The following is a 27,105-nucleotide window of genomic DNA, read 5'->3' as shown; positions in this document are numbered from 1 at the left end:
TATGCATGAACCCTCTGAGCAAGGAGAGTTGTGGTCGTCTGCCCGTCCAGCCCCAGTTCACTGTTTCACTGCTCCATTAAGTGAGGGGCAAATTAAACGTCCCCTCATTTTGCTGTTAGCAGCACGGCAGCTGTCTGCACGGTGGTGGCTTTGAGTGACCTGCTTTCAGAGTCCTCTGAGTGTGTTGCACTGACCTGACAGTCGAATAGCGTCAAACATGTGAGGATCTGAGAAACAGAATTGCTCACAGACGGGAATCGATGGCAGGGTATTCTTAGGCTGTCAGATGAAAATATGGGACGCAGTGTAAGATGATTATGTGGTGGCCAGAGAAGAGTGGTTCGAATAAGCGCATTTAAATGTATATTTAGGTCAACATTTTTACTGGGGATGGAGGGGAGGCACGTCCCTTCAGTTTTCAAAAACAGTTTCAGTTAGATTCCCTTTAAAATGCATCTTTCTAAACTGTGTCATCTGTCAAAATTAGGTCAAGAGAAAAGAAAAGTGCATTCAAATGTTGACTGATTATCTCATCAACCTTGTTATTCTGGCTTTTAATAATAAGCTCCACAGTGGTTATAACTGTCAGTTGTCAATAATAACAATAATAATAGTTGATACATGATATATAGTTGTAGATATATGGATTCAACTAATTGACATGTATATTTCCATGTGTTTTTTGTTAATTGTCTGTTTCAAGAGGATTACGCAAAAACTGCTGAACAAATTCCACGAAACTTGGTGGGAGCATATGGACATGGGCCTTTTTTGACATTTTCACAGATTTCTTATGGAACGATAAATGGATCTTTATGTGAAAAAACAGACATATTGAGGGATTTGATATCTACACTGTATGAGTGTGTGAATGTTTGGCTTGATTGGATTTAAGGAGGCTGTCAACTCCATTTAAAGATGTTAAATTAAGCCATTTACTAGTACTGCTATAAGCTGTATAAATAGTTGATTATTATTATTATTATTATGGCAGGTACAAAGACTTATGCTATCACAATGTGTGATACTACAACCTTACTACTACAACTACTATGAAACAAAGTCTTACTAAATACCCAGAAAATAGCAGTAATAGTATCTGCCCACACAACCATGCAGAACACACATGTACGACAAAGTACAAAATGTAAATGACTCCATGTTTTCACCAACAATGAAATCACACTATCATTCATTCATTAACAGCTGATGCCAAAACATAATGAGAAACGACATGTGATGTGATTTAACAGACAGTCGAGGTGTAATCTCTGCCACAAACACACGGTTAGAGAAAAGTCTCACCTGATGGTATGAAGGCAGCCTGCTGCTGAAACTGCATGTTGGCCAGGGCCTGTTGGTACTGGAATACGCCAGCATTGAACATAGTGGTGGCACCGTTGGCTTTTTCAAGTGCAGGTCTCTTTGGTAAAGGAGGCAAGACAGGAGGGAGCCCCTGATGAGGGGACAACACCAAAATAAAGGGATGGGAAAGTGAAGGAAATCAAACAGATGGTAGCGGTGACATCCAGGACAGAGAGAAGAAAGAATTTCATTAGAAGATAAAGTTTCCAGACCGCGATCACAAACACTGGCAGGCAAGCAGTGGACTACACTACCTCTGTCAGAGCAAGACACAGGGGTGCTATCTTAGAGACTGTGACCTCTATCTTTCTAGTGATGACAACAAGGAAAAAATCCTCAGCACAATGTCGTCAACATTATAATATGATTTTACATAGGACAAAATGTAATTACTTTGAACTAGATCTTTCTGCAAAGAGAACTATCGTAACAGCTCTCATAAAAATTATCGTATTGATTGTTGGACCAAAAAAAGAAATGATGCAGTTAGGGGAAGCTGCACTGCCAACTCCATGATAACTAACACTAAAAGCCATGTTAAGACTGTCGCGACACCTCCTACCTAGTTAAACATGCATATGGGAAGTGACAACATCATGCAAACACTGCATTACCTTGTAAGAATACTACATTTCCATGCTACTAGTAATTGATTATCATAATCACTGATAGGGTGATGAACTGAACATTGACTGTGAAATACAAAGTCCTGAAGTCATTTTCATTTTTTCAAATAAAAAATTCAAATGAATCATTTGTTTGATGCTACAATCAGTTCATCACCCCTCAGTGTTTTCATCATTTATCAGTAAATATCCACTGTAATAAAAGTACTTAAGTCTATGTACTAGGCCAAGCTAAAAGGTGAATAGTAATAGTCATAGTACCAGGTCAAAAGTTGCGTCGAGGGGTCGCTTCAGTGATTTGACAGCCGACTGATTCTTAATTAGCAGGCAGCGAACACATGATGGCAATGGGGCCAATGGGGTTCAAGCGCAATAACATAAACCAGCAAGCGGAGGTGCATCATGGGGGCAGCAGTGCAGTGTGGGTCGGTGAAAAAACAAACAAAAAAACAAACAAACAAATAAAAAAACAAATCATTGGAATGCAATATACAACAATAACAACACTAGGGCATGCACATTAACGGCTGTAGTGTTACTGAGAAGAATTTTGTCCCTTCACATAATTTATCGTCAGAGTAAAAATTCTGTTTCACAAAACTGTAATCTTGAGTACACAGGAGTGTTCTGGTCCAGAAAGGAGGATTAACTTGATTTCTTAAATTCTGATTGAAGGAATTTGACTCTGAATAATATACAATATAAACCTGGCTCCTGCCTCGGATACTGGATGTACTTAGTAGTACTTACTTATATACCAAACAGAAATCCAAATAAATGTGGTTTCATAAGGGGACTTTACTTTTTGCTAGAAATATTTTATATGTATATTATTATTTTTTGCTGTTTTTATATATATACATTGTCTTTCATATCCATTGTTTGCACACAGAATTATACGTTAATAACCAGCAGTATGAATAGGGGAGAGGTTAAAAGAGATAATTGGTGAGGTATGTAAGATCCTGTTAGCTTTGTCCTTTTGAATATAGCAGGAAAAAAAGGATTACATTATTTATGTATACTGCTTTAAACCGCTATTATAATTATAATTATAAATTAATCCATATATTTTCACCACTAATTGTCATTCAAAATGCCATTGAAGCTAATTAAGTATAAAAGGCCTGATTATACTATGAGTAAATTGACCTTCTGTAATCATTTAGGGGTAAAAGGTTAACTGAAATCAAGCATACCCTCTTTTCTGGATTACCTGCTGCATAATATCATCTACAGTGCAAAACCTTGTTGTGTCCTTTGATAGAGAATAATCAGTGCATAGCAGAAAGATCAGAATGAACAGTAGTTAATAATCTAACATAGCTACTGGCTGTGAACGACGAAAATGTACAGCTAACAAAGCAGCAAACAAGGAGTAGCAGGAGGAGGCGAGCAGGAGGCTCAATCACATACTGGCATGATCGCTACAGCCTGCTGCTGATAAAGCACACATCCACTCTGTGTCTTCTCAGTGCATATTGAGTCAGAGCTGCAGAGAGCGGGAACAGGGCAGACTGGAATGTGTGCTCGGAGCTTGAGTAAAAGCACATGGTAGAAGATGTTGACTGAAACAGTGCTTGTTGTATACGTGCTCAAACCCAGAGAGGCAATACCCAGGTCATGTTTATCAAGCCGACATTAGAGGAGCTTAACAATTTATTTTAGGTCATCATATAAAATCAACACTGCCTCATCCTTGATTTTTGGTTTTATTTAATTTGTTTTGACCAAACACTTTATATGGAGATGGATAACATGTCAAGCAAAGCCAAAGCGTCTTGGTCGCCCCCCCAGTGGCTGACTGCAGTATAGGTCATAAGTCCTGTCTCCTGCAGAGAGGACGTACACCACACTAAAAAGTCAAAATTAATGTCAAATAAATTTCAGGTAACTCTTATCACAATGATGCTTGATCGAGTTGGTTTTCATACATTTTTGATGCAATAAAAAAGAGGTGAAATGTCATGTTTAATGGCTGGGACTGACTCGGCTGCCTGCCCTGATAGCTACTATCAGGCTATAGCTCCATATGCTCAAGATGGCAGGGTTCTCATACAGGATAGTTTGGCTTCATTTCTGGATTGTGGGAGGTGGTAGAGATGTCTCGTCCATGTTTATATAGAGCCTATAGTTTTTGACTGGCATTAATTCCTGTAGCTGCATAGGTCTGAGGATGCTATGATACTTTAGAATGTCCCTTTGTTTGAGTCCTGCCTCATTGTGTAATCTGTGGACAGATACGTACCATGGCTGCAGCAGCCGCAGCCTGGTTGACTTGGTGTTGGGCAGCTTTAATCTTGGCCTGCAGGTGAGCTGGAGGGTGGAAGTACTTGCACTTCTCCCTCGTGCAGCGGCCCTTTATGTAGTCCATGCACACAGTGACTGTGTTGTCGTTGGTGTCGATCATCGTGCTGTCTGACGGGTGGGCAAAGCGGCAGTCATTCTCCCCACGTGTACAGTTACCCCGCTGGTATTCACGACACACCTGGAGCACAAAACAAACAATTTACACCCATTATTTTGTTCATCCATCCATCCACCTATCATCTGTACTGGTATTGTTAAAGGGTTAGGAGCCTGGAGGCAACCCCAGATGACAATGGGCGAGCAGGTACACCCTGAACAGGTTGCCAGCATATCACAGGGCAGACAAACAAAGACATACAAGCATTTTCACTCTTGTTCACACCTACACAGACAATTTTGAGTTAACAATTAACACTTTCTGCATGTCTTTCCACTGTGGGAGGTGGAGGTGGAGCTGGAGAACTCGCAGAAAACCCACGTTGACAAATGGAGAACATGCAAACTCCACACAAAAAGTGGCTGAACCTGGATTCGAGCCAATGATTCGAGCCAATTACATTTTTGCTGTGGGATGACACAGCACCATGCACCGTGCCGCCACTACTGTTTGCATGATATTGAGAATTTTATCATAAACACAAAATACACAAACTGTAATGCACACACCAGGCGCACAAAAAAACATTATGAAGTTACTGTTCACTTTACTGCACATTTGATGAAGTAATCAATCTGTCCAATCAAGCGCTTTACCAGACAGAGCTAACCAATCTTAATGACAGGTTTGGCCATTACTGTTGATTGATAAGCAGAACAGAATGTAACCAGCATTTACAGACACATCAATCACACAAACTTGATCCATTATTCAAATGAGCTGTGTTGCTATTTCTTTTTCCCACTAAAAACAGAAGGGGGCAGCACCTGCATGAGAAGTTAGGACAGTGATTGCCTCAGCCTGAATAGCGGCTCAATGAGGCTCATGGGAAATATAAGGCTGGTTACCATCAAGGGAGGCTGCAGCTGACGTAATCAGCAGCCCACACTGAATCACTCTCTCTCTTTCACACACACACACACACACAAGGTGGGTGCACTTGTAAATTACGAGGCACCATTTTTGTCCAGAATTCCATTTTTGTTGCACTTAGAGCTGCTCAAAAGCTAAATATCTGTCCTGTCCTGCACTAAATGAAACTGAGTTTCATGGTGCTCTGTATCGATCTATCAGTTATTGTGATAGAACAAGCCATTTACCAAATGTCTGTTTACCAGCCTCACTGTCTGCATGCATAAAGGATTTGATTTGTGTCGAACCGACCGCCAAACAAAAGGCCACCGGTGCAGTTATCTACAAACTACCCCTGCTCCGTCTCCTGTCATGACAGCTCATCATCCACAATCACTGGTCTGTGTCAGCGATAGGCTGGGATTCTCTCTCTCTGTCTGTCTCCTCGCTCATATACGTTTGACATGCACACTCACATTCACATACAAATATACACTTACACACACATCTGCACACATTAATTCCCCACTACTGTTCCCATCACCACTGCTGCTCCTTGTCTTATTAAAACAAAATCAGACTGCCTTGTTGTCAGGCAGATGTTGGGAGAGGCAGGTGAGGGAGGGAGGAAACAAGGGCGAGAAGTAAAAATGTGTGGTGGATGAATAAAGAGAGAGAGAGAGATAGTGATCAAATAAAGGGAATTTTAAATGGAGGCAATCTAAAGTGTTCTGTGAAAAAGGTGTGCTCTAGTGGCTAATCGTGCATTAGAGAGAGCTAACCCTCTGAAAGTGCTTAGTTGGACAAACAAATAAAGGGCCTGTTAATCATATTTCCGTCCCCATGGTTACTGTCTCTCGGGGCCATTTACATCGCCAATGTTGCAGGTAAGCAATGTATGATTTTCTGAAAGCTAAAAAAATGCTGCAGTGTTGCTCTGAGATGGGGAGACTGGAGAAATATTTTTCAGCAAAACAGTCTGGAGGATTTTCTTCTAAAATAGGAATTTCTCTCTGCCTCATTGAACCAGTGGGTCTGTAACACATCCACTGGCTGGTATGTGTGTCAGTCCACAGAATCTCAGCTATGTTTATTTTGAACTACACACAAGGAACTAAAATATGGTTGGCCCTTTTCTCCAGGATATTTTTAGGAGAACTAGTTCCTGACAAATTAGGCTAGGACTTGAATTCTCCAATCAAAAAAAAAAAGCCTCACTAGTACACACAGGCTGAGCACAACTTGTAGAGTTGACCACTGGGTTTAAATGTCAAGAAGGGAAAAACATTGAAAATGAGCATATTTGGTCTCAACTGCCAATGATTGCGTTTTGGTTACTAAATATTTCATACCTGCCTTGTGTGTTTACGAGACTTTGAATACATTACATTACGTATCATTTAGCTGACGCTTTTATCTGAAGTGACTTACAGAAAGGGGATTCAACCACAAGGTTTCAAACCCAGAACAGCAAGAATGATGTAAGTACATTAGCTTCAAAAAGGCCAGCCTGCAAAGTGCTACATATATGTGCAACATCTACTGAGAGATGCCAGTCAGACAAGCAGAGATTTGTGCTGCTACCTGTGTTTTTAGACTCATTTCACAGACTCATCTGCATAGCCGTGGTAGGGAAAGCCATGTGAGTAAATTACAGCGCAGAGAGAATTGGTGGTGAAAAAAGGAGGGGACCCAGGACAGAATCTTGAGGGACCCCAGTAGTGAGTGGACAAGGTTCTGACACAGATCCTCTACAGGTTACCCAGTAGGTATGGCCTTTGAGGTAGGATATGAGCAGGGACAGTGCAAAGCCTTAGACTCCCAGATCCTGAAGGGAGGAAATAAGGATCTGGTGGTTTAACAATATCTTCTCGCACTCAAATTCCTACAACTTCTCACCACTTACGACTAAATTATGAAATCCAATCAACACTCTTCTCTGTTGTCTTTGTATGTCGACAAATTGATTTGCTATCGCCTCCTCCCTCTCCTTCCTGTCAATGACCCTTTCCCTCGCTCTGTATGTCGTCCACTCATCAATAGGACCAAGAGACATGTTAAAGGTCCAGTGTGTAAAATTTAGGTGAAAGGGATCTATTGGCAGAAATTCAATGGAGAATAATCCTCATGATGTTTTCACTAGTTCGTTTCATCTAAATTGTATGAATTGTAGTTTTCTTTAGCCTAGAAAAATGCCCTTTACATTTAAATACTTTATATTTACATGGAGGGGGGTCCTCTGTACGGGGCCGCCATGTTTTTTACATTACTCCAGACTGGACAAACACCTTTTGAGTTTTTATGACAATTGAAGGCTTCCACAGGTTCTCTCATGTTTGGAAGGAGAGGGTGAGGTGAGAGGTATTCAGCTGCAGCATGAAATTTCAACAGTTGATATCACTAAATTCTACACACTGTACCTTTAAATGTAACCTTCCTATTGTTCTTGCACGCCTGCTGGCTGCCTTCAACGATTTCCCCATTATTCCGCTGCTAGTGTTTCCTGGCTGGGGCTACATGAGGGATGGGATTGACTTACTGTCCTATTAATGATTATCCGAACACAGCAAGAAGAGCAGCACTCATCGGGTTTCATGACTGACTGTTTTTACAGAGAAATTAAAGATTTTCTGGAAATTAAGCACTAGTTCAAAGCTAGTTCACCATAAGAGAACCATGTTTTCTCCTGCGTGTGGATGGGAGGCAACATCGACACATTAGTGCCTTTTTCTCTTTGCTCAAGTCTGGGTAATGACTGTATTATGGTAATGGAATATACAGTAGTTACTGTAACAGCCTCTTTACCAGACACATAATTAAAGTCTACAAACAGAAGCTGTTGAAGACTTTCCAACCCTTTCCTTAAATATTCAATAAGCTCAGCCCACATCTCAGAGCCCAATCTGTTTGCATAGATGGGATAACAATCCTCAGTGGGTGCAGTGTTTACTAGAGTTTTGTTAGTATGTCTTTGAATCTGTGACAGATATGAAAATGACTAAATAATTATGCAAATCCCCTCGTCTGTGTGATCAGTGGTGTGCGTGTGTGTGAATACGGTCCTATTTTATCCCACTTGAGACCAAAAGTGTAAATGTGTCTCTCACCTCCAGTCTGTCTGTTCTCATGAGCTTCTGTGCGGCAGCGGCAGCAGCAACAGGGACGCTGTGGTTGCTGGTGACCAGTACAGGAGCACTGGGCAAGATGTCAGCAGGTATCAGGCCGGGCGACACAGGGCCAAGGTAGGGGTTAAACGCCGCAGCATTGGCGTTGGTTGCAAGGCTGGGTGTGACTGAAAACATGGGCTGTGGGCAAACGGAAAATGAGAGAGTCAGTCAACATTGAGCATAATTGAGCAAAAACATCCCACTAAGATTTCCTACAAAGTCTATTTATAAAGAGGTGAATATTTTACTACATATACCAATAGGTATATGCAACCATGTGACAGTAGCAGTGAGACATGTATGCCATTATCAAAAGCTAAGGAAAGTATGGGATGTGTGAATGTGGACAGAAAGAATAAGGCAAAAACAGACAATTACTGAGGTTACATCTGAAGATTTCGTTTTCTCTTTTGATGGCTGCTTGTCTTTCATTTACTATAACACAAAGAGTATAGGCCTCGGATCTTTGTATGTTGTTTCCTACTTCACACACTTCATACACCAGAGATCATTAAAGAGTAACAAGGATGAGGGACCTCCCGCTGTGTGTGCAGGGTGTGCAGGAGGAGAGGTGCTACACTGTGCAGTGATGTGTGTTGTGTGCTGCAGTTTGAAAGAGTAAAAGCCCTGCCGACAGCTTCCTCTGACAATCTCCTAAAGGAAAGACTGTGCTAGCTGACGTAGCACACTGCAAGTTTCCCCTGCACGTTCCTGACCCCAGCCCCCGCCTGAGGATTGTCTCTTGAGCCCCTGCCAACACGACACAGTGAGTAATAGAACAACAGCAGCCAGAGCTGGACATCTGCATTCCTCCCAAAACCTCACCGCTGCTCTGGGATGACTCAGAAAACAAATTCTTCTGCCTTCTGTAATGTCTGAAGAATTATGTCCTATCTCAAGTTCCTCTGTAGATGTGCATCGCTCAAGGTGCTCAGATGATGTCATTCAAAGTGCTCACGGTCATGAAGGTTTTAACAATGCAGTGATGTCATCCTGTAAAAAAAAAGTTTACCTTCTCTGTCTCATCACTTCACTTTGAATTGTTTCCAATAATGATATCACAATGCAGATTCTCGCCATAAATCATGATCCCAACTGATTTAAAACAATTACATCAAACCGAGCATATTTACACAGTAGGAACAGAAAAATGTCTCGCTGCATGCCTCCTGTCAGCAATTTGTATCACAGCGGTGATATTATGTTTGTGAACTTCTTTCCAGACAGCCTCTCAGTAACAAAGATTTTTACTTTCTCCGAATCCAAATTGGAAAAGTATATTGTTAAAATCTGCACTGCCAATAGACCTCAATAAAAAAACTGATCAAAGAAAATGTCCCTACTTCAACTTACTCTCTCTCTCTCAGATATAAATAGATCAAAAGCAAAATGGCACAAAGAAGAAACCTGAATTCAGATTTGTTAAATGTTATTGGATTGCGACACAACCACACTCTTTGTTTTTATGATGCAACCACTATTCAACACTACAATTTTCCCTGTTTAACCCATAGACTGTGGATAAAAATGTACAACATGACTGATCCCCCGAAAGTCACACCAAAACATCTCAAAATACACATTAGATATATTTTTTCATCGAAGGTTTCAATCAGTTTTAGGTATTCTTATCTTTGGTTACAATGAGTTATTTCATGATATAAAAAGGGGCTGAGATGCCATGATTGACAGCTCAGACTGATTAGCAATTGATTGAGACTGAGTATTGGCAGGACTTTGATATTGTGGGTCCACACCACCACCATTGCTGCAGCTGTAATTTTCTGTTCAAACCCGACCAAGCCCGACCCGAACTCGACAGTCATTCTGTTTTCTGTGACCAAACCGACCAGAGTCCTATGAGTGTAGGCTGAGTACAGCGTACAAAATCAAGTAGATAGCCTAGCAAATGTGACACAACCTGACCCGAATATCATCTGAAAACTCTTGTTGGAACCCAGCCCATCGGGCACCAACATGCATGGGTCAGGTGTCCACATATCTTGGAACCTGTATCTGGGATATTTTGGCCATGTGAGGAAGTTGAGGTGCGTCATCCATCTTTATATACAGTTTATGGTTTAATCCCTGCCTCAACATGGAAACGCCTCCAATTACAGAAGTATGACGTCACTAGATTGAACTTGCCTTGTGGCGCGTATGGTTTGATTTTACTCATTTCACTGTTTAAGATTTGTGAGTGAGTGAGGATACAGCGCTATAGATAGATATAATTGTAATATGGGCTGTCCGCTGACGTTGACACTGTAATAAAAAGCATCATGAGCACCATCACTCACAGCCAGCTGTAATAGACCCTAATTACTTCACCCTCTGCACAGTTTCATGCGTGAAATGAAAGCACTCTCCTACGCACTTGGAAGGGAGGGGCAGCTTTGTACAAAAAAAGATGGGAGAGCAGCAGATAAAAATGTGGTAAAGATGTGGAAGACGAGGACAGGAAACTAAGCTGCAGACACAGGAGGAGGATGGAGGAAGAACGTTTGATTCCTGGGAAGCCACCAGGTCTTACCCTTTGTTTCCTCTGCAAACAACATGGCCCTGTTTTCTTGACTTTTCTTTGTAGAGCAGGTTTACAGCCATCCCTCCTCACTGCTGTCGCCCTATCTTTTTCACTTTACCTACCTGTCCCTACTCTGTCCATTTATCTCTTCCTGCTTCACTCAGTCCTCCCTTTCTTCTTCTGCTTTGTCCTTCGCTGTCAGTCTTGTCTTCCCTCTTCTCCTTACTTTCTCTTTTCCACAACATTGACAGTAAGGGCTTTGCAGTCCCAGGGAGATCTATTGCTTCTTTAAACACTTTCTTAGTTTCCTCTGTTCCTCTCAATGGGCATCTCTACACAGCCCTTCCCCAAATAAGGGCAGTAAGCCATCAGCTAACTATGTACATATATGTTTGTTCAAAAATGCAGCACTTTTGAATAGTCTGAGACGTATGTATGCTCCACTGCAGGAAGGACCTTGAGCCTTAGAGACAGGTATCATTGACTGTGTAAGGTCTCATAGAACTGGCGCTCTAGTCGTCCCCTATTAGATCCTTGGAGTACACGACACAGCAGTTTCTGTAATTGGGAAATCAAGCAAATCAAGCAAAAAACATGTGGATGTTGGTTTTGTCAGGCTCGGAAGGATTGACAGAAAAATGTGTCCCAAGCCGATCTCTATTCTTTAGAACTGTGATGTCCACTGAAGCGTTTTACCTCGTCCAGCTTGATGTTTTATTCTATGAGCAGGAGGGATCATTTGGACTCACCATACCTTTTCTACTCGCTGTTTGTAGTTGTCGTGCAATCTCAATCCACTGACAGGAAAGGTTGTTAGAAAGTGGATTGTAGGTTAAGACTGTGTTAAAGACATGACAGTTTTCAGGTCAAGAATAAACATCCTGTTCATGGTCATCTACAAAAGCAGTTCCTTGAAATACAATCACAGGACGTCATCATCTTGGCTAAATTTGACAAGCAGAAAATAGTCAGTGAGTCATAACTATAAACAATCCTGTGATTAGCGGAGTGCTGATCTGGATGACCGCACTCGTGATTGGGTGGTTTGACACTATTGCTACAGGACATCACATGGGTCTAAAGATTACTCTGAGTCATCTTTGGAGAACCAACAAATAGGAATGAAGCTGTAACTCAGCTGTCCACATATGAAGAACAGTTCTTGTACACTTATGATGTATTATCAATTTGGCATTTTGTAAAATAAGTGTTATGTTTGTTTATATACAGTGAAAAAATGTACATGTGTCATTGATTTTTCATAAACTCCAGGTTGGTTTGTATGCATCGTTGTCCTCTCACCACTGGCTGTAGCTGTGTACCGGGCATCATTGCATTCGCGAGCTGCATCTGCTGGGCCAGCATCACCATGTTTTTCTGCTGGATGAGGTTGTTCCTTCCATTGATCTCCAGCTGGGTCTTTAGGTGAGGAGGAGGATGGAGGTACTTACAGTTCTCCCTGGAACAGCGGCCCTGTTGCAGTGGGAGAGTAAAGAGCGGGGGGGGGGATGAAAGAGATATGGAAAGAGGCGAATTAGAATAGCGTTTCCCATAACTGTCGCCTAATGTAAAGAAGAAATGAGCCTTGACTGAAGTTGCTGCCCTTCCATTTCTCAGGCGCTGACCTAACATCCCTGACATCTGGGCCTGCCACTGGGTTTGTCGCAAAGAAGAACGATCGGTTCTACTTTCTTTTACCCCTTTTTAACCCGAGCTGAATGCTCGCTACTTTCCCATTTTTTCTCCCATTGAGAGGCAAATTAGTTTCTAGAGCAACAATAATAATTTGGATTTTTATTTCTATCTGCCTCTTCTAACTGAGGAACATAGAAAATGATGCACTGCCCCTATGATGATTTGGATACTTTATCTTTACTTAGTGCTCAATATGGCAGCAACTAAGGATTATTTTAAAGGAGACATATATTGCTTATATTCAGGTCAATCATTTTAATTATGGGTTATTACTTGAAAAGTTTTACGTGCTCTAGTTTGACCTTTTCCATGGACGTTTCAGGGGCTTGTATGTTCACATTCAATATAATCTGGAATTAGACAATTCTTTAACATTCTTGATTGAAAATGGACTCAGATTAATATTTTATCCAAAGTTGCTAGATACTGTCAGTTGAACTGATTCCTTAATTGTTTCATTGCTCAACCTCTGCAGTGACTTGTCGCTGTTATTACTTTAAAAAAGGTCTCACTTTGTTGGAGCAAATTATACCATAAGCAAAAGAGGCTTGAGATCAGAAAGGTCAAGAACATTCCTCTTTGTATAACAATTGTTAAGTGAAAGTAAAGACTTGGAAATTAAAAGGAAAGAGGAGAAAAAAAAGGGCAAGAGATGAGGAACACTCAGCTTTTTATCTGCTCCCTCAACTGCTGCCGCTGCCCTCTTACTCAAAAGAGGAACAGATTTCTGAAATTTCACTCGCAAAGATCCACCTTCTCACCCCGTGCCTCCAACTCAAAAGCTGTCTCACTTGACGCCGTATGTTTAACAAGCCCCGGTGAATCACTATTGATCTCCCTCAATTGAGACGAATGAGTTATTTGTCAATATGCTACTGTACATCATTTCAGAGGAGAACCAGCTGGAGAACTGATGCGGGATCAATACGTGATTGGAGACCAGTGTGTCAATAAACATACACACCCGTCGCAGCACTCTATCTAATATTGGGCTTGTGTCTATAGACGGTGAGATGTGTGTCTGGGTGCTCGCTGCTGTGCTTGATTATATTCATCTAGCAGCCAGCAGCCCAAGGGGAGAAAGAGGGAATGTAATTTACACTCTCATAATGCCTGCTCCACTGAACGCTCCCCCAGATAGGTGTAATATCTCAGATATCTCCTCCTTTAAGTCCCCCTTTCTCATTCCCTTCCTTTCACCTCAATCCCACATACATCCGAGCCCCATGCTGATATTTGCTCCCCTTATCATGAATACAGAGCAGTGCAGATGCAGTGGTGCTGCTGTGAATCGGTGCATGTGAATATGTTCATGTATGTGCGCAGAAAACAAAAGAAATACTCTCTTGCTCTGCCTTTGCCTGTTTTGTTCTTTCCTCTCCTCTCGCCTCAATCTCACCCCCCATCAAAATGCATCCTATTACTGCTTTGTACAAATCTACTTCTAGAGGGAAGGGAAGGCCAACGCTGCGACAACTCCACAGTGCCACCTCCCATGGGGAATTAAAGGTTGGCTGTCATGCTACTGCTTATCTCAGTGAGATTACCTGCTGCCCTCTGTGGCCCACTATGACAGATGCTTTCACAACCCTTTGTTCTTCCCACCTCTCCTCTCTCTCCTCCTGTCTTCCCCTAGTCTTGCTCCATCCCTCCATTTATGTCCTTGTGCAGCCTGTTCTGCCTAGCGACAGCAGGGGAGCTGCTTTGCATTGGAGAGCAGCAGAATGTCAAGAGTTCCTCCAGCATTTTCATTGGCTGGGAGCCGACAGGAATGGTATTCCCAGTCTGCTGATTGGCCTAGAGGCGCGCATTAACAATGCTGCTATGGTCTGGCTCGTTCCTGTGTGGCTGTGACTATTGATCAGCACTAATTGGTTAATGTGTTTTGATTTTCAGGGCACATTCCCCCCGGGTGACTAGACTTGGTCATGTCAACTCCAGCTGTGTGTGTGTGTGTCTGTAATTGTGAATTGTATTGATAGAAGAATGTAAGATAGAAAAAAAAACGAAAACACTTCTCTACATTGATTTACTTTATTGACAACGGTAAATAGATTTTAAACACTTTTAAAAAATATGTCAAGCTGCAAAAAATAATATTTAAATTAATTATAATACCAGCATGCAATTTTATAGAACATTTTATGATAATATTTTGAGAATAAAGTTAAAAACAGGAGCCATAACTAATTTGTTTGTTTTATGACACATTATTTATTGGTTAACAAGATTTAGCAGTTTCATTTTAGCCAGATTCTTTCGATCAAATGTAGGATTTAGATGAACAATGAATGTCACAGACTGTTCTCAGAATTTATTCTGATAATATTCTTAAGTACACATATGTTGTTAAACTCATAGAATTATGATTTTATGATCAAATTGTTTTCATTTGATTGAAATTGAAATATCATTTTCTTTGTTGTTTTGTTTCCTTAATAGGCAAGCAATTGTATTTTCAACAATTTGAAATTGTGAAACCTTGATGAGCATCAAAAAATTGTGTTTAATGTGCAGGAGCAAACATCAGTTTGCGCAGCTGAGTCAGCAGAGAAATAAGGTTCTCACCCCGAAATCTACTTTCAGCAAGGCTGGAAGGCCGTTAAAGAAGACTTGGATGAAAAGTTAAGACAACATTATGACGGATCAAAAAAGGATTTGTCTGGTTATGTTTTTCCTCTGAGGGTTTTGTTCTCTCTAATCTCCTGAAGGGCAAGGTCAGGGGCTTTAATGTGATTATCTGACTGCTCAATCATTTGTAGTTGAAGAATAACACAGTGTGAAATGTTGCTGCGGGATCATTCATAATGCAGTGTAATCTGATCTGGATTAAGTCCATTATCCTTATTATGTTTTTGAAAGAAGTATTTTATTTTATTCTTTAGAGACAACGCTGCTGTGAAAACAATATTATGTGTTATGTATTACAATTAAGATCAAGGTGAAATCATAATTATTATGCTTGTACCAATAACAATTTGCGCGTTTGAATTTTATCAGCTGCATTCAGAGGTCAGTATCTTGACACGTACACCCCTCTGTTTCCACTGATAGCTTCATTATCTGTTGCTGTGTTGTTGTCTGAACAAGTCAATGCAGCGTGAGCCCGTCCCCGTCGATCATCACCTGCCTGCGATGCTAATGTCCTGGCTTCTATCCTGCCTCTATTTTCCCCCCGCTGTCTAAACAATGTCAGAACAGGTTAATGGCGAGCACGTCTGAGCCAAAGCATGGCCAAAAGCACTCTGGCCAGAGTGTGTGTGTCTACCAGACTCCACTCAAGTCGTCTTCTGCCTTTACCTGTCTGCCCGTCCTCTACTGACATGCTAACAGACTACTTGCATCTCAAGCATTTCTCGATTGCTCTAACTTCCTCCCGGTCTCTCCCCCTCCTGCCTCTCAGGTGATTGTCTGGACTCGTCTGTTGCACTAAGACTTCGCACCAAACAAATTGAATTCCTTCTCCGCTCAGAGCCACGCATCTTTTTAACATCTCATGGGGGGAGGTTTTGGTAAACAGCCGCCCCTTCTCATCACCAAATATAGATTCTGAAACTTGAACCAATTTGCTTTTGCCAAGTTTTGGCTGTGCCAAAGCACAGTTTCACTTTCTTTTAATTGGCAAGGCATTAAAGGAAAGTGAAGCAGCTGTCACAGTCTCACTCTTAAGTGTATGAGTGCATGTACATGTAGGTGCAGGGGAGTGAAGCATTCTGCTTCCATAAATCACCTTGGCCTCATTACACCAGATATCTTTCTGCCATATTTCATCTTTGGGATTCACATTCACATGCACATATGTATAGAGCAGTGTGCACGCACACACACAGTTGTGTCTCCATGACTGCAGAGGGCATTGCACTGACACATTCATTTCCTGGAGATTGATGTTAACCATATATTACTAAACATGTGTTCACCCTGAAATGTAATGATTTACATTATTGGAACTAGATTTCCGTCCCCATAAGGAAGACCAGTCCCTATGATGTGACAGACGCAGGTCCCCACAACAGGAGTGATACCTGAACAACACACGCACCCACACCCACAGATTCCCCATTATCTCTTTTAAGAATAATATAATGTACTACATTACTGGTGCTTATTAATGAGCACATTGTGAGGAACAGAACACAAATGTATTCCCTGGCACCTACACATACATGCACAAGCTCACATACCATATAGGCAACATATGCGTGTTCTAACCTTGAGTTACTTCAATTACCACTGCGGCACTTTCACTGCAGTTTCAGGTATCACATGAGTGGCTGGTTCTGACCTCAGCAACAACATGGTTTTTAATCAGCATCACATAATCCTCAGTGACAAGGTTACATCAACAAGGCCGTCCACAAAAACAGCAGTGGGCACCAGATTTTTAACCCTTTGATCCCCACCTTCTGGACACGAGATATTTTTAAAACTGCTCTAATAAAAATGTTTATATCAACAATGAAATAAGAAATGAGTGCAATGTGTACAGGGTCGCTCAAACCCACATTTTCACCCACATTTCCCAGTCCCCTTCAACTGTGTGGTGCATTTCAGCATCATTCAAGCTCGTAAAGCACAAATATACCTCCAGGTGCTGCTGCAATGAAGATTTACAAAGTCCTAGTCATTGAACGTATGACATCTTAATGACCATGACATCACTCACTACTTTGTGGGTGAGTGAGTGTGTGCTATGAGACGATATAATCGAAACATTACACTTATTTGTAGCCTGTAGAATGGGTCTATGGAAACCCCGAGAATAAACACTGTGGCGAAATTCCTCTCACTGCGACAGATACAAAAAGTAAAGACTCAGAAGAAGAGAGACAGTCAGAGACAGAGAGGAATGAAAACTGAAAAAAAGAGACAGAGAGAGAGACAGATGTGGGGAGTACTTTTCCAGTTAATATTAATCAAAGCAGTCTGAGCAAGTGATTTCACCAGGGTCTTTTCCAACAGATATCCTCCTCCAAAGGGTTGCACGGCGCATGACTTTTCACCAGACCCTTTTGCACGTTCACTCCTGTAATCACCTATTGATTCTAAATGATCTTTTAATCCACCCGTCCAGAATGACTCATTCCAATTTAACCACACATAATCCAACACCCTCTGATCTCTTCCATGTTCTCTCTCTCTCTCTGTGCTCTGACTGTGTCTGAGCTCCCCTCAGACTGTGGCTGCTGCTGCTACTGCTGCTGCACAGTGAACACCGTGACCAGTGTGACAACTGTGGAGCTCAAAGTCTGGACAGCCACCGTCACAAACCCCTGTGCATTATCAATTCTCTCCCAATGGCACCGCCTCTCCCTCCTGCTCCCAAAGACAACCATCAATCAAGACAGCGCCGTCTGGATGGGGGCCGTGATAAGAATACTGGCACACACACAAACACACACATACACACATAGGGGTATGTTCTTTATTGACCAAAGGATCCTGTTGGCAAGCATACGACAGAAAAATGATGACATCAGACACAGCACAAAGAACGGCCTGTCTGAGGACTGAGAGTGCTGCCAGACTGGCCAATAACACACACACACACACACACACACACTTTCAGACTACGTCACTGTGTTTGGACAACTATTTTTAGTCATTTTGAAAAAAATATAACTAATCAAGATGTTTGGTCTCACTTTATAATGTCTGCAAAAATAATTTAATGGGTAGTAAATCACTTTCAGTTCACTTGCTGTAGTGAAAAAGACTGAGGCGTGAGATACATGAGGCTTTAAAAAACGACAAGTTAACTACATTGATTTTAACATTGTAACTCTATCAGCACAAGGTGGCCAAGAGACACACTAACTAGAAGAAAAACATTCACACCATGTAACCGGCCATTACCTATCCCCATGCATAGTGTATGCAGTATATACTATTGGCTGTTAATGCTGTTAGCTAAAACAGTGTAGTAGTGGCTACTTTTGTAGTAGTCGGAAAGTAGTTTTCAGTCTTTACTTTGGGTGCAGTCACTGAAACTCAAAAGGATCAAAACCACATCCTCAGAAATTTCAAGAGGGGCTCTAACACGTTACTTCCTTGATCCAGGTTTTGGACTTCAGATTCTTGGACTTCTGAATTTCTTCTTCTAATCATTTAAACTTTGGGTGTCTTAAGTGTGCAGAATATGGAGAGAACCCAAGTCCTCCAAACTTCCAAGCACTCCTCATTCAGTGTTACTTGAGAATAGACACTTTTCCAATGTTTGTTAGAGCCTTTAAGTGTTTACTTCAGGAGTTGTTCAAAATTCAGTTCAGCACCTGAGCAGTTAACCCAAGACTTTAAAATGTGGTGATCCTTCAAAACCCTGAGCTGGTTCACCAGACACACATGAGCTTAATTTATTAGAAGCTTTACTCTTTTCTTTGGACATCGGATTTTAATTTAGTGAGCCTCACAATGCTCAAGAATGTCTCGATAGTTTGCTCTGAGCCATGTGGTCAGGACCTTTTGAGCAGTGTTTCTTGGACCTTTTATTGGCCGTCCTCTGTAAAACAGACAGTAAATATGAAATCAGTTGCCCTAGGATTGACCCCAAGATCTCAAAAGTTTCAAAACCAACGAATACCATGAGTCAATTGAACCTTCACTTACAAGTTTATTCACTTTGACTGTTCACCAAGTTCACTGAGAATTCATGGTGCCTGATAAAAATCAATCCTTAGAACTTCTAACCAGCCTTTTATTATGCTGAGCTTCGTAGTTCATGACAGTTCAATCCCAAGCTTCCAAAGAGATAAACACAGGTCATTATACAGAGAACAACCCTGATCGGCTAAGCATTTCAGTTTTTCCGTGCAAATTATACAATTTTATGCACGCACACATCCGGAATTAATGTGACTAATTTGTTAATATGGCACAAAACACTCCAGCTACATGCTGCATGGTAAGAACGAAACCTGATAATCTCCTAACAAATATCCTGTGTTCTTTATCTTCCCTTGCTCTGTCCTACTGTGTTCCACTGCTAATAATAGATGTCTATTTAAATCTAATTATCTCTTTCCAATCATTTATCAAATCTGGAACCACCCTAGTGCATTAGTATAATAGCCTGGATCAGTTAATGACCTTAAAATCTCATTTAACTGGGCAGAGGGATAACTCTTTGAGACAATGACAAATTTAGATATGTGGACAGAGGAATCACAGACAATGATAAGAGGGAGGTGACACAGCTCGGCTATAGTAGAATCTTTTACTGCGATAAAACAGCTGATGAGCGTACAGAACAACTCTGCACCAGAAAGTTAAGCTCCTCGACGTCACAAATGATGCAGAGGCCCCAGAAAGCTTTTAGCCGTAGTGCTCAATTAGCCAAAACACCATTTACAGCCCCCAAAAGCACTACTTAGCCTGGCAGTGTGTTAGCATGCTTTGGGTGGGTGCGAGTACAAAATCGTTAGCCCAGGAAGCTAATGATGGGGCAAAATCATTAGCCATCATGGGTAATGACAGCACTGTGCCACTGTCTGGCTGAGCTGTTTCTTATTTGTTATCCACTAATATACTGAACATGGATGAAACGTCTGACTCCATGTTTAACTGACATTTGATTCATGTTTACTCACGACTGTCAATGTTTTTCATAATCGGTCATGTGGGGGGAAATATAAGAGGTTACTTAACTACCATTGGTAATTGTCATCACATGGTAAAATGTTTTCTGCTTGCTCCCTTTAGTAAATGCAAAAAATTAAAAGAGTAACTCCCTTGTAATTGCTCAAAATAGCAGCCATTCTGGCTAAAACTATTTTTCTTTTTTGATTAATCCATGAATTCATTTGTCACTTTCTCATTAACCGTTTAGTCTATTACATGTTCAAAATAATGAAACACGATGTGCAGCAGTTGAGTCCAACATGAAGTAATAGGAAAAATCATCATATTGATAATTTTTTTACTTAATATAAAAAACATAATTAATTATTCATCAAGATTATTGCAGATTAACATTGTATTCTGCTCTGAAATTGAAGACTTGACGTGCTTTTCTACGTCTCCTCAAATAAGTACTTTAAATGTACTGGTATCAGATCTGTACTTAATAACGGCTGATACGCAGAGGCCAGGTATCAGGATCGACAACTGAAATGGCAAAATATTATCAGAGCATAATTATAATCCAAGTCGAATCCTATCTGACGTCCCACTTCAGTTTAAAGTGGACATGAAGGAAACAAAAACCAGTTGGAGAGCCCAGTTGCTGATTTCACAGTGGGACATCCCTGAGCCTTTGGCAGTACAACTGGGCTGCAAAATGTGGGTCTGTGCGTCATGTGAGGATCAGTCCCTCTTTGTGTTGGACAAGTTGTGATCAGTCGTTCATAGCTGATGCTGACTACTTTGAGAATGGACACATTTAATCAGAGTCTTATTTAAGAAGAATAAAATTGGTGGTAAAGGGATTAAATGTCAAGTCTGCAGCAGAGCTTCCTGTTTAAACTTTGCTCACTATGCTGCTCCCTCTGACCCCACCACAGTCCCACAGCAGAGACCTGTTTATTGCCAGTAACGATGAAATGAAAAGTGTATAGTGTGCCTCCCTCTCTGGAGAGTGCAGTGTTGGTGGCAAGTGTTGTCCTGACTCCTGTGGGAGCTTCCTCGTAGAATCGTGCAAGGCAAAATCTCTAATTAGTTTTGTTCTCATTAGGTCTACAACACTATCTCCCTTCAGACACACAAACACACATGAACACACACGCATACATAGTGATGGAGAGAGAGAGGAAAGGGAGTCCACCAAAAGCCCCTGAGATGTAGCCCTTCTTCTCTGCTTGTCTTTCAATTAACCCTCTTCATCAATCCTTTATCCGTTCATCTCCCTGCCTTCATCCCTCCAATTATACAAGTGCTCCCTATTCAAAATCTCTAAAGTTTAGTCCTATTCAGTGTTATCTTCTATTCACATATCCAAGGAGACATGCAAGGAACAGGCCCATTAAAACAGCCTTAATAGAAGTTGGTGAACGTGATTCAACTGCTTTTTAGACTTTTATGTCTCACACTCATTCTGCAAATATATGGGCCCCATGGCTGCTGGAATTGCACCCCTGACTTAAAAAAAAACTAGCATCTAAACCTCCCCCTGTTTTTCACGTCTTGGTCTTCCCCATATCATCACACTCTCCTTACATTGCTTCACAGCCATTGTCATTAAGTGTTCATGAGGAGTTTTAAAAATTGTTTGCTTGGATTTCAATTTGATTTTGAAAAAAACTGAAAAAGAGAATATGAAAAAGACAAAAGTGATCAGTGACAAACTCTGGCAGATACTTTTGGTTTGTGCTGTAATCACAAGTAGCGACAAAAAGTTGCTCCAAAGTGAAAACAAAAGATGGTGATGGCAGCAGACGGATGAGTGCACAAGTGTATATAATGTATGTATATATTGTATGTATATATGTATATATTGTATGTATATATTGTATGTATGTATTTATTTATTTGCACCGCTGCTGAAATGAATTGGGATCAGATGCAGTACAGTCAGAGAGCTGGAATGTTCTCTTCTATTCTACCTCTGATGATAAGTCATGGGGGACGTGGCAGTTAACCACGAGACCAAACCCTGGAGCTTTCAGCCAGCAAACAGAAAAAAACTGAAAAACGTTGTCAGATGTGAGTGGAGACATCTCTTCTTTCAAGCACATCAGGTACACATCTCCACTAACACACACTCACTCACACTCACACACACACACACACACACACACAGACACAGACACACACACACACACACACTTATATTCTCCGCCAACAAAGGGTGTCACTGTACTGGCATCAGAAGCTTGTGTCATTGCCTTGAGGTTAAAGCAGATAAGAAAGGATTAGCATTCATTACTCTATAAAGTGATGATACCCACCGCCAAGCACAGTCACACATACACAGGTTTGTGTAGCCATCCTTATTGGGACTTTACATTGCCTTTTATTCATTATGGACATCCAAACTAAGACTCTAACCCTAACGCTAACCACAATTCACAACCTACCCTTAAACCTAACTAGGACCTCAGATATTAAGTTTTGCCTCATTAGGACCTATTGGCTCTGACAAGGTATCTGTATATGTTAGAAAGTGTGCTTAAGAGGTAAAAAAAAAAACATACACAGAAACACACAGGTGTAAAATGATGCACAGAAATACCAAAGCACAACTTTTTGTCCTAGCTTCTTTTTTTAGAAGGCTACCTAAATAATCAAAGGGAGTTGATGGTAATACAAAGCAACAGCATGTAATCCTTTGTACCACAAACAACTGCTGAGCTGAACAATCCTCCAACTTCAGAATTCATAACTTCTGACAGTGCTAGACCAGAAACAGATGATGATGTATCATATTTTAGAATTTGACGTAAGATCTTTTCATTTATTGATGTTTTCTTGCTGAAGTTAACAATTGTCCATCCAAGAATACTTAGCACAAAAGCAGGGTTTGTTAAAACATTTTCAAATAACATTTCTTTTCTTCCTTCTGGGCCTTGGCTTCACCACTGTTGAAGACCATACAGCAGGCATTGTGCTTTGTTCCCATGAAGACACACAAGAGCAAAAGTAGGAGGTACGAGGAGAAGAGAAACAGACTTAGACAAAGAGTCATTTGTAGGTTAAGGATATATCGTGTAAGTGTAATACATCATCACATAGAAAAGCATGACTCGGTGTGTCTTCATTCTGTCCCACACACACACACACACACACACACACACACACACACACACACACACACACACCCCACTCACGTAGTTGCCTTTGGGCTGCACGCTCATCCACATCAATCCACATTGATCAGAGTCAGCTCGTACCATTTCTGCAAAGAGCAGGGGACTAGCGGACAGGGTAAGCCTCTCTCATGGTGTCACCCATTGTCAGAGATGCCATTGAGGAGAAGTGAGGCCAAAATCTCATTGAAAAGACAGAAGTCAGAGGAAAAAGGCCTGAGACAGAATGGCGGTAACATTGAAGCTTAAATTACTTGCTTTGCCTGAAGGCTGAGGGTTTGACTATAACCTCCATGTCATGTAGATCACAATTTTTTTTTTAAATGTGGTTCAGCTTCGACTTCAAATATCAGCAGGGAGGCTGCGGAGAGAGACAGCACAGTGAGACACCGTGCTGTCGGCAGACTCAACACAACACAGCTGCTCTATCTCTCTCTGATGACTGAGCCCGATACCGCTGTAATCCAGTTAAAGCCTTTTGAAGAATCGCAATGTCCGACAGTCAGCCCTGCGACATGCACTGTAACAATACAGGGATATTACACACATTCTTCAATTGTGCGCGCAGCCGAACACGCGACTGACACGGCTCAGTTCAATTCTACGCTCTCCTCTCCTATTATTACTTTTCCTCCATTGGTGCGCCGTCTATCTGCTGTTCATTTTTCTCCATCTGTCCATCACTGTCCATGTAACACCATTTGATGTCTGTGCACCCATCCATCACTCTTGCGCTCTGTTTCACTCTATTTCATTGCTGCACAGCTGCCTCTTCTCTCTGGAATCTGCCTGTCGACACCACCCTCTTGCCTGTCTGTCTGACTCTCTCTCTGCAGGGAACTCATTCTGTGCCTCATATTTAATGTCATGATGATGCAATTACAGATGCAGGCCTTTCCGCAACAAAATAGGCTTCTTGGGTCATTCTAAAGCTATTTTTGTGTTTTGCTGCATACTTGCTTGGGTTCAGGGTGTAAAAGAAAGAAACAAGTGGCATTAACAGGTTGCTGTAAGTCTCTGATTCAATGCTGAAAGAAAGAAGGAAAGAGGAAAACCACACTGAAAGCAGCATGAAGCATCCGCTCCATAATGGTTATGAAGGATCGATACTCGAGAGACAAAGTGCTGCTAAACAGTGTGGTTTCTGTTAATTAGCACGTCTATAATGATCTCTCTCTCTTTTCCCCCCTCCATTGCTTTCTGTACTCCTGTCCCAGTCTTGCACTTTATGGCTCCCCTCCATTACAACCCTTCCCTTCTTTGGCTTCACCAATTGTTCATTCCTCTGTCTCGAGTCTGTTGATTCTTTCCTCCCAACTAATGTTCCCTTGGCAGAGAAAACAAAGCGAGAAGAGGTATCTGAGTTCTTTTCATAAGCGTGATAAACATCCCACTCCTGTGTTTGTGGCTGATGGCTTTCAAGAATGAGATTTAATGAACCTCTCATCCAACTCTGATTATTTTCTAATTAAAGGAGTGAGTGATGGGGGCAATGAGTAAATTCATGAATGCATGTTTGTAACTGCAAGGGAAAAAATAAAGCAACAAATAACGGACACAGAGACAGGGATCACATCATATTAGGCCTTGTTTACTGCTTTCCATTGGGAATGAAGTCTGTTTGGCAGAAAGAGATGTTTGCACTGTGCCCCATTTTTGTATGACACATAAGTCATAGAGTGGTAGTCAGGATGGTTGGGGAAAACACAGTGTGACAGACTCTGATAAGTTTAAGGAGGTTTAATATCGATCTGTTGTCACGAACCTACCCTACTCCGGAGGGGGTTAGCGGTTCAGCTTTTGTCTGAAATGAGAATGGATACAACTGACATTCACTCTTGGGTTAAATAACGCCACAGTAGACACAAGTTTCAGGTGTCTATCAGGTCCAGCTCTGATCAGCAGTGAAACATGACAACCAGGTGAACAGGCTAATTTCTTCTTTATTTTGGTAGTCGAGATGCTTACGCTGCCCCTTTTCCGCTAAGACTTTATGCCATGCATTGAACATCCAGGCTTTTGTATTTAAATAGCTATAAACGTTTGCCTTTTTATTGTTTTTTAAATCTTGCAAACAATATTCAACAGCAATTTTTTGTCTCTGTACTGAAAAAAATGCTACTCTATGGCAAGATAGTGTAGTTTTGAACAACACTTGAGGGAAAAAACTCATACTGGCAATGGGAGGAGTGAATCACAATTTTTTTAACAAGTTTACCCCGTATACCTGCCAGTTTTGTTTTTTAAGAATTAAAAGTTACCATGGAAATTTACCCCACTACAAAGTGAACCAGCTTAGTAGGAAAACACAGAGTTAAACCTGACTGGGTTGGTTTTCAACCTCAATAGCCTAAATTCCTGTTTCGTAGGGTTCCACTGAGATGTTTTGGATTCAAACCTTGCAAACAGACAGTGCTGACCAATGTATCACCTTGCAAGCCCATACAGTATGTATCTACTCATTGTTTCCATTTTGATCATCCAAACTCTATTCGATACCATTTAAAATACAAAACGTCCAACAGCACAGAAGTAAGAGACTTGATAAGCCTCATACTTCCTGCCTGTTCCACCATTTACCAGACAGCAAAGTCACTCTAACGTGATTATCTACCTGAGGTGAATGCTCACAATTTCAGCTAATTGTTTCTGCTCTACTGAGATCAGCGTGTGTCACCCTGTGTGTGGGGGGTTGCGGTGACTGCAGTAGAGAGTAAGCTCTTGCGTGCTGTTTATGTTCGGGGTCAAAAGTGAAGGATTATGCTTCAGAAGCGCAACTGTAGAGCACCCCGACTCCTGAGATCAGATGAAGAGCAGAGGGTCAGTGACGAGAAAGGAAAGGGGATGGAAGGAAGGCGAGACAGGGATAGACAGACTCACAGCGCTGCCAAACGACAAAAATGAGAGGACAAGTTGGCAGACGCGTTGCCGTCCTGGAGTAAATTAATGTTCGGTTCCTCCCACTGTCCATCTCCTTCCACCACCGTGCACCTTACTTGTCCGCAGTCTGATTTAAATGTTTGTTTTACTGCATCACTCTGAAAGAATAACAAACGGTGTGCTTTAAAAGCAGTCGGAGGATGGTGAGGAGGAGGGGTACTCTGTGTACTTGGAGAAAGACAGGGAGTTAGTTTATCGACGTGGGGAAGGGGGCGAGACAGACTAACGGGAATGGATCAGGCCATAACTGATTAGCTATTCCGTTCACAACAGCAGGAGCAATGGGACATCACGACTCAGCACACAGAGATGGTGATATTACCTTCATTCTGCCTAAATTACCAGATCCCGACAGCTACAAACTAAAATACATGTAGAGGTACATATAAGAACTGCAAGAGGTGTCTTACTCATATGTAAAGGGAAAGTAAATGTAGTTTGAGGTAATGTTGAGCGTAACGGTAAAAGAGTAAAGGACGCTAAAAGGTGAATGAGACCATTACATGTGGTGGGAGGCTATTCTTGAATGCCCTTGTATGTATTTTGACTCTGATGTTGTTGTGTCATGTCTCCATGCTGATGCAGCATGTTTAAAGATGGATGTGAGCGTATGAGTGTGTGTGTGTGTGTGTGTCCGTGCTGAGGCAGCGTATCCACAGATGGATGTAGAAATGGTGGCCTCTCTAAGGACAGAGAGACATTTAGAGGAGATGTTTCAAGGGAGGATTCG

The 27,105-nt window shown here is 41.5% G+C and overlaps 1 protein-coding gene across 7 annotated transcripts in view; it reads right to left on the bottom strand.

Moving 5' to 3' along the window:
• LOC109630410 (muscleblind-like protein 1) overlaps positions 1–27,105 on the bottom strand; it is a 58,583-nt gene that overhangs the window by 6,458 nt on the left and 25,020 nt on the right. For 2 of the 7 annotated variants that reach the window (XM_069534197.1, XM_069534199.1), the window contains exons 3-7: positions 12,304–12,474; positions 8,418–8,615; positions 4,240–4,479; positions 2,253–2,306; positions 1,306–1,456 (exon numbers count right to left, since the gene is read on the bottom strand). In XM_069534197.1, coding sequence (XP_069390298.1) covers positions 1,306–1,456; positions 2,253–2,306; positions 4,240–4,479; positions 8,418–8,615; positions 12,304–12,474 — 814 coding nt within the window. The remainder of the gene's footprint in view (positions 1–1,305; positions 1,457–2,252; positions 2,307–4,239; positions 4,480–8,417; positions 8,616–12,303; positions 12,475–27,105) is intronic. The other 5 variants (XM_069534202.1, XM_069534200.1, XM_069534201.1 and 2 more) reach the window with 3 other exon arrangements.

This window comes from Paralichthys olivaceus, chromosome 11 (genome assembly GCF_024713975.1).
Source record: "Paralichthys olivaceus isolate ysfri-2021 chromosome 11, ASM2471397v2, whole genome shotgun sequence".
In the NCBI taxonomy this organism is placed as follows: Eukaryota; Metazoa; Chordata; class Actinopteri; order Pleuronectiformes; family Paralichthyidae; genus Paralichthys; species Paralichthys olivaceus.
This window is presented reverse-complemented; position numbering and strand designations above follow the sequence as displayed.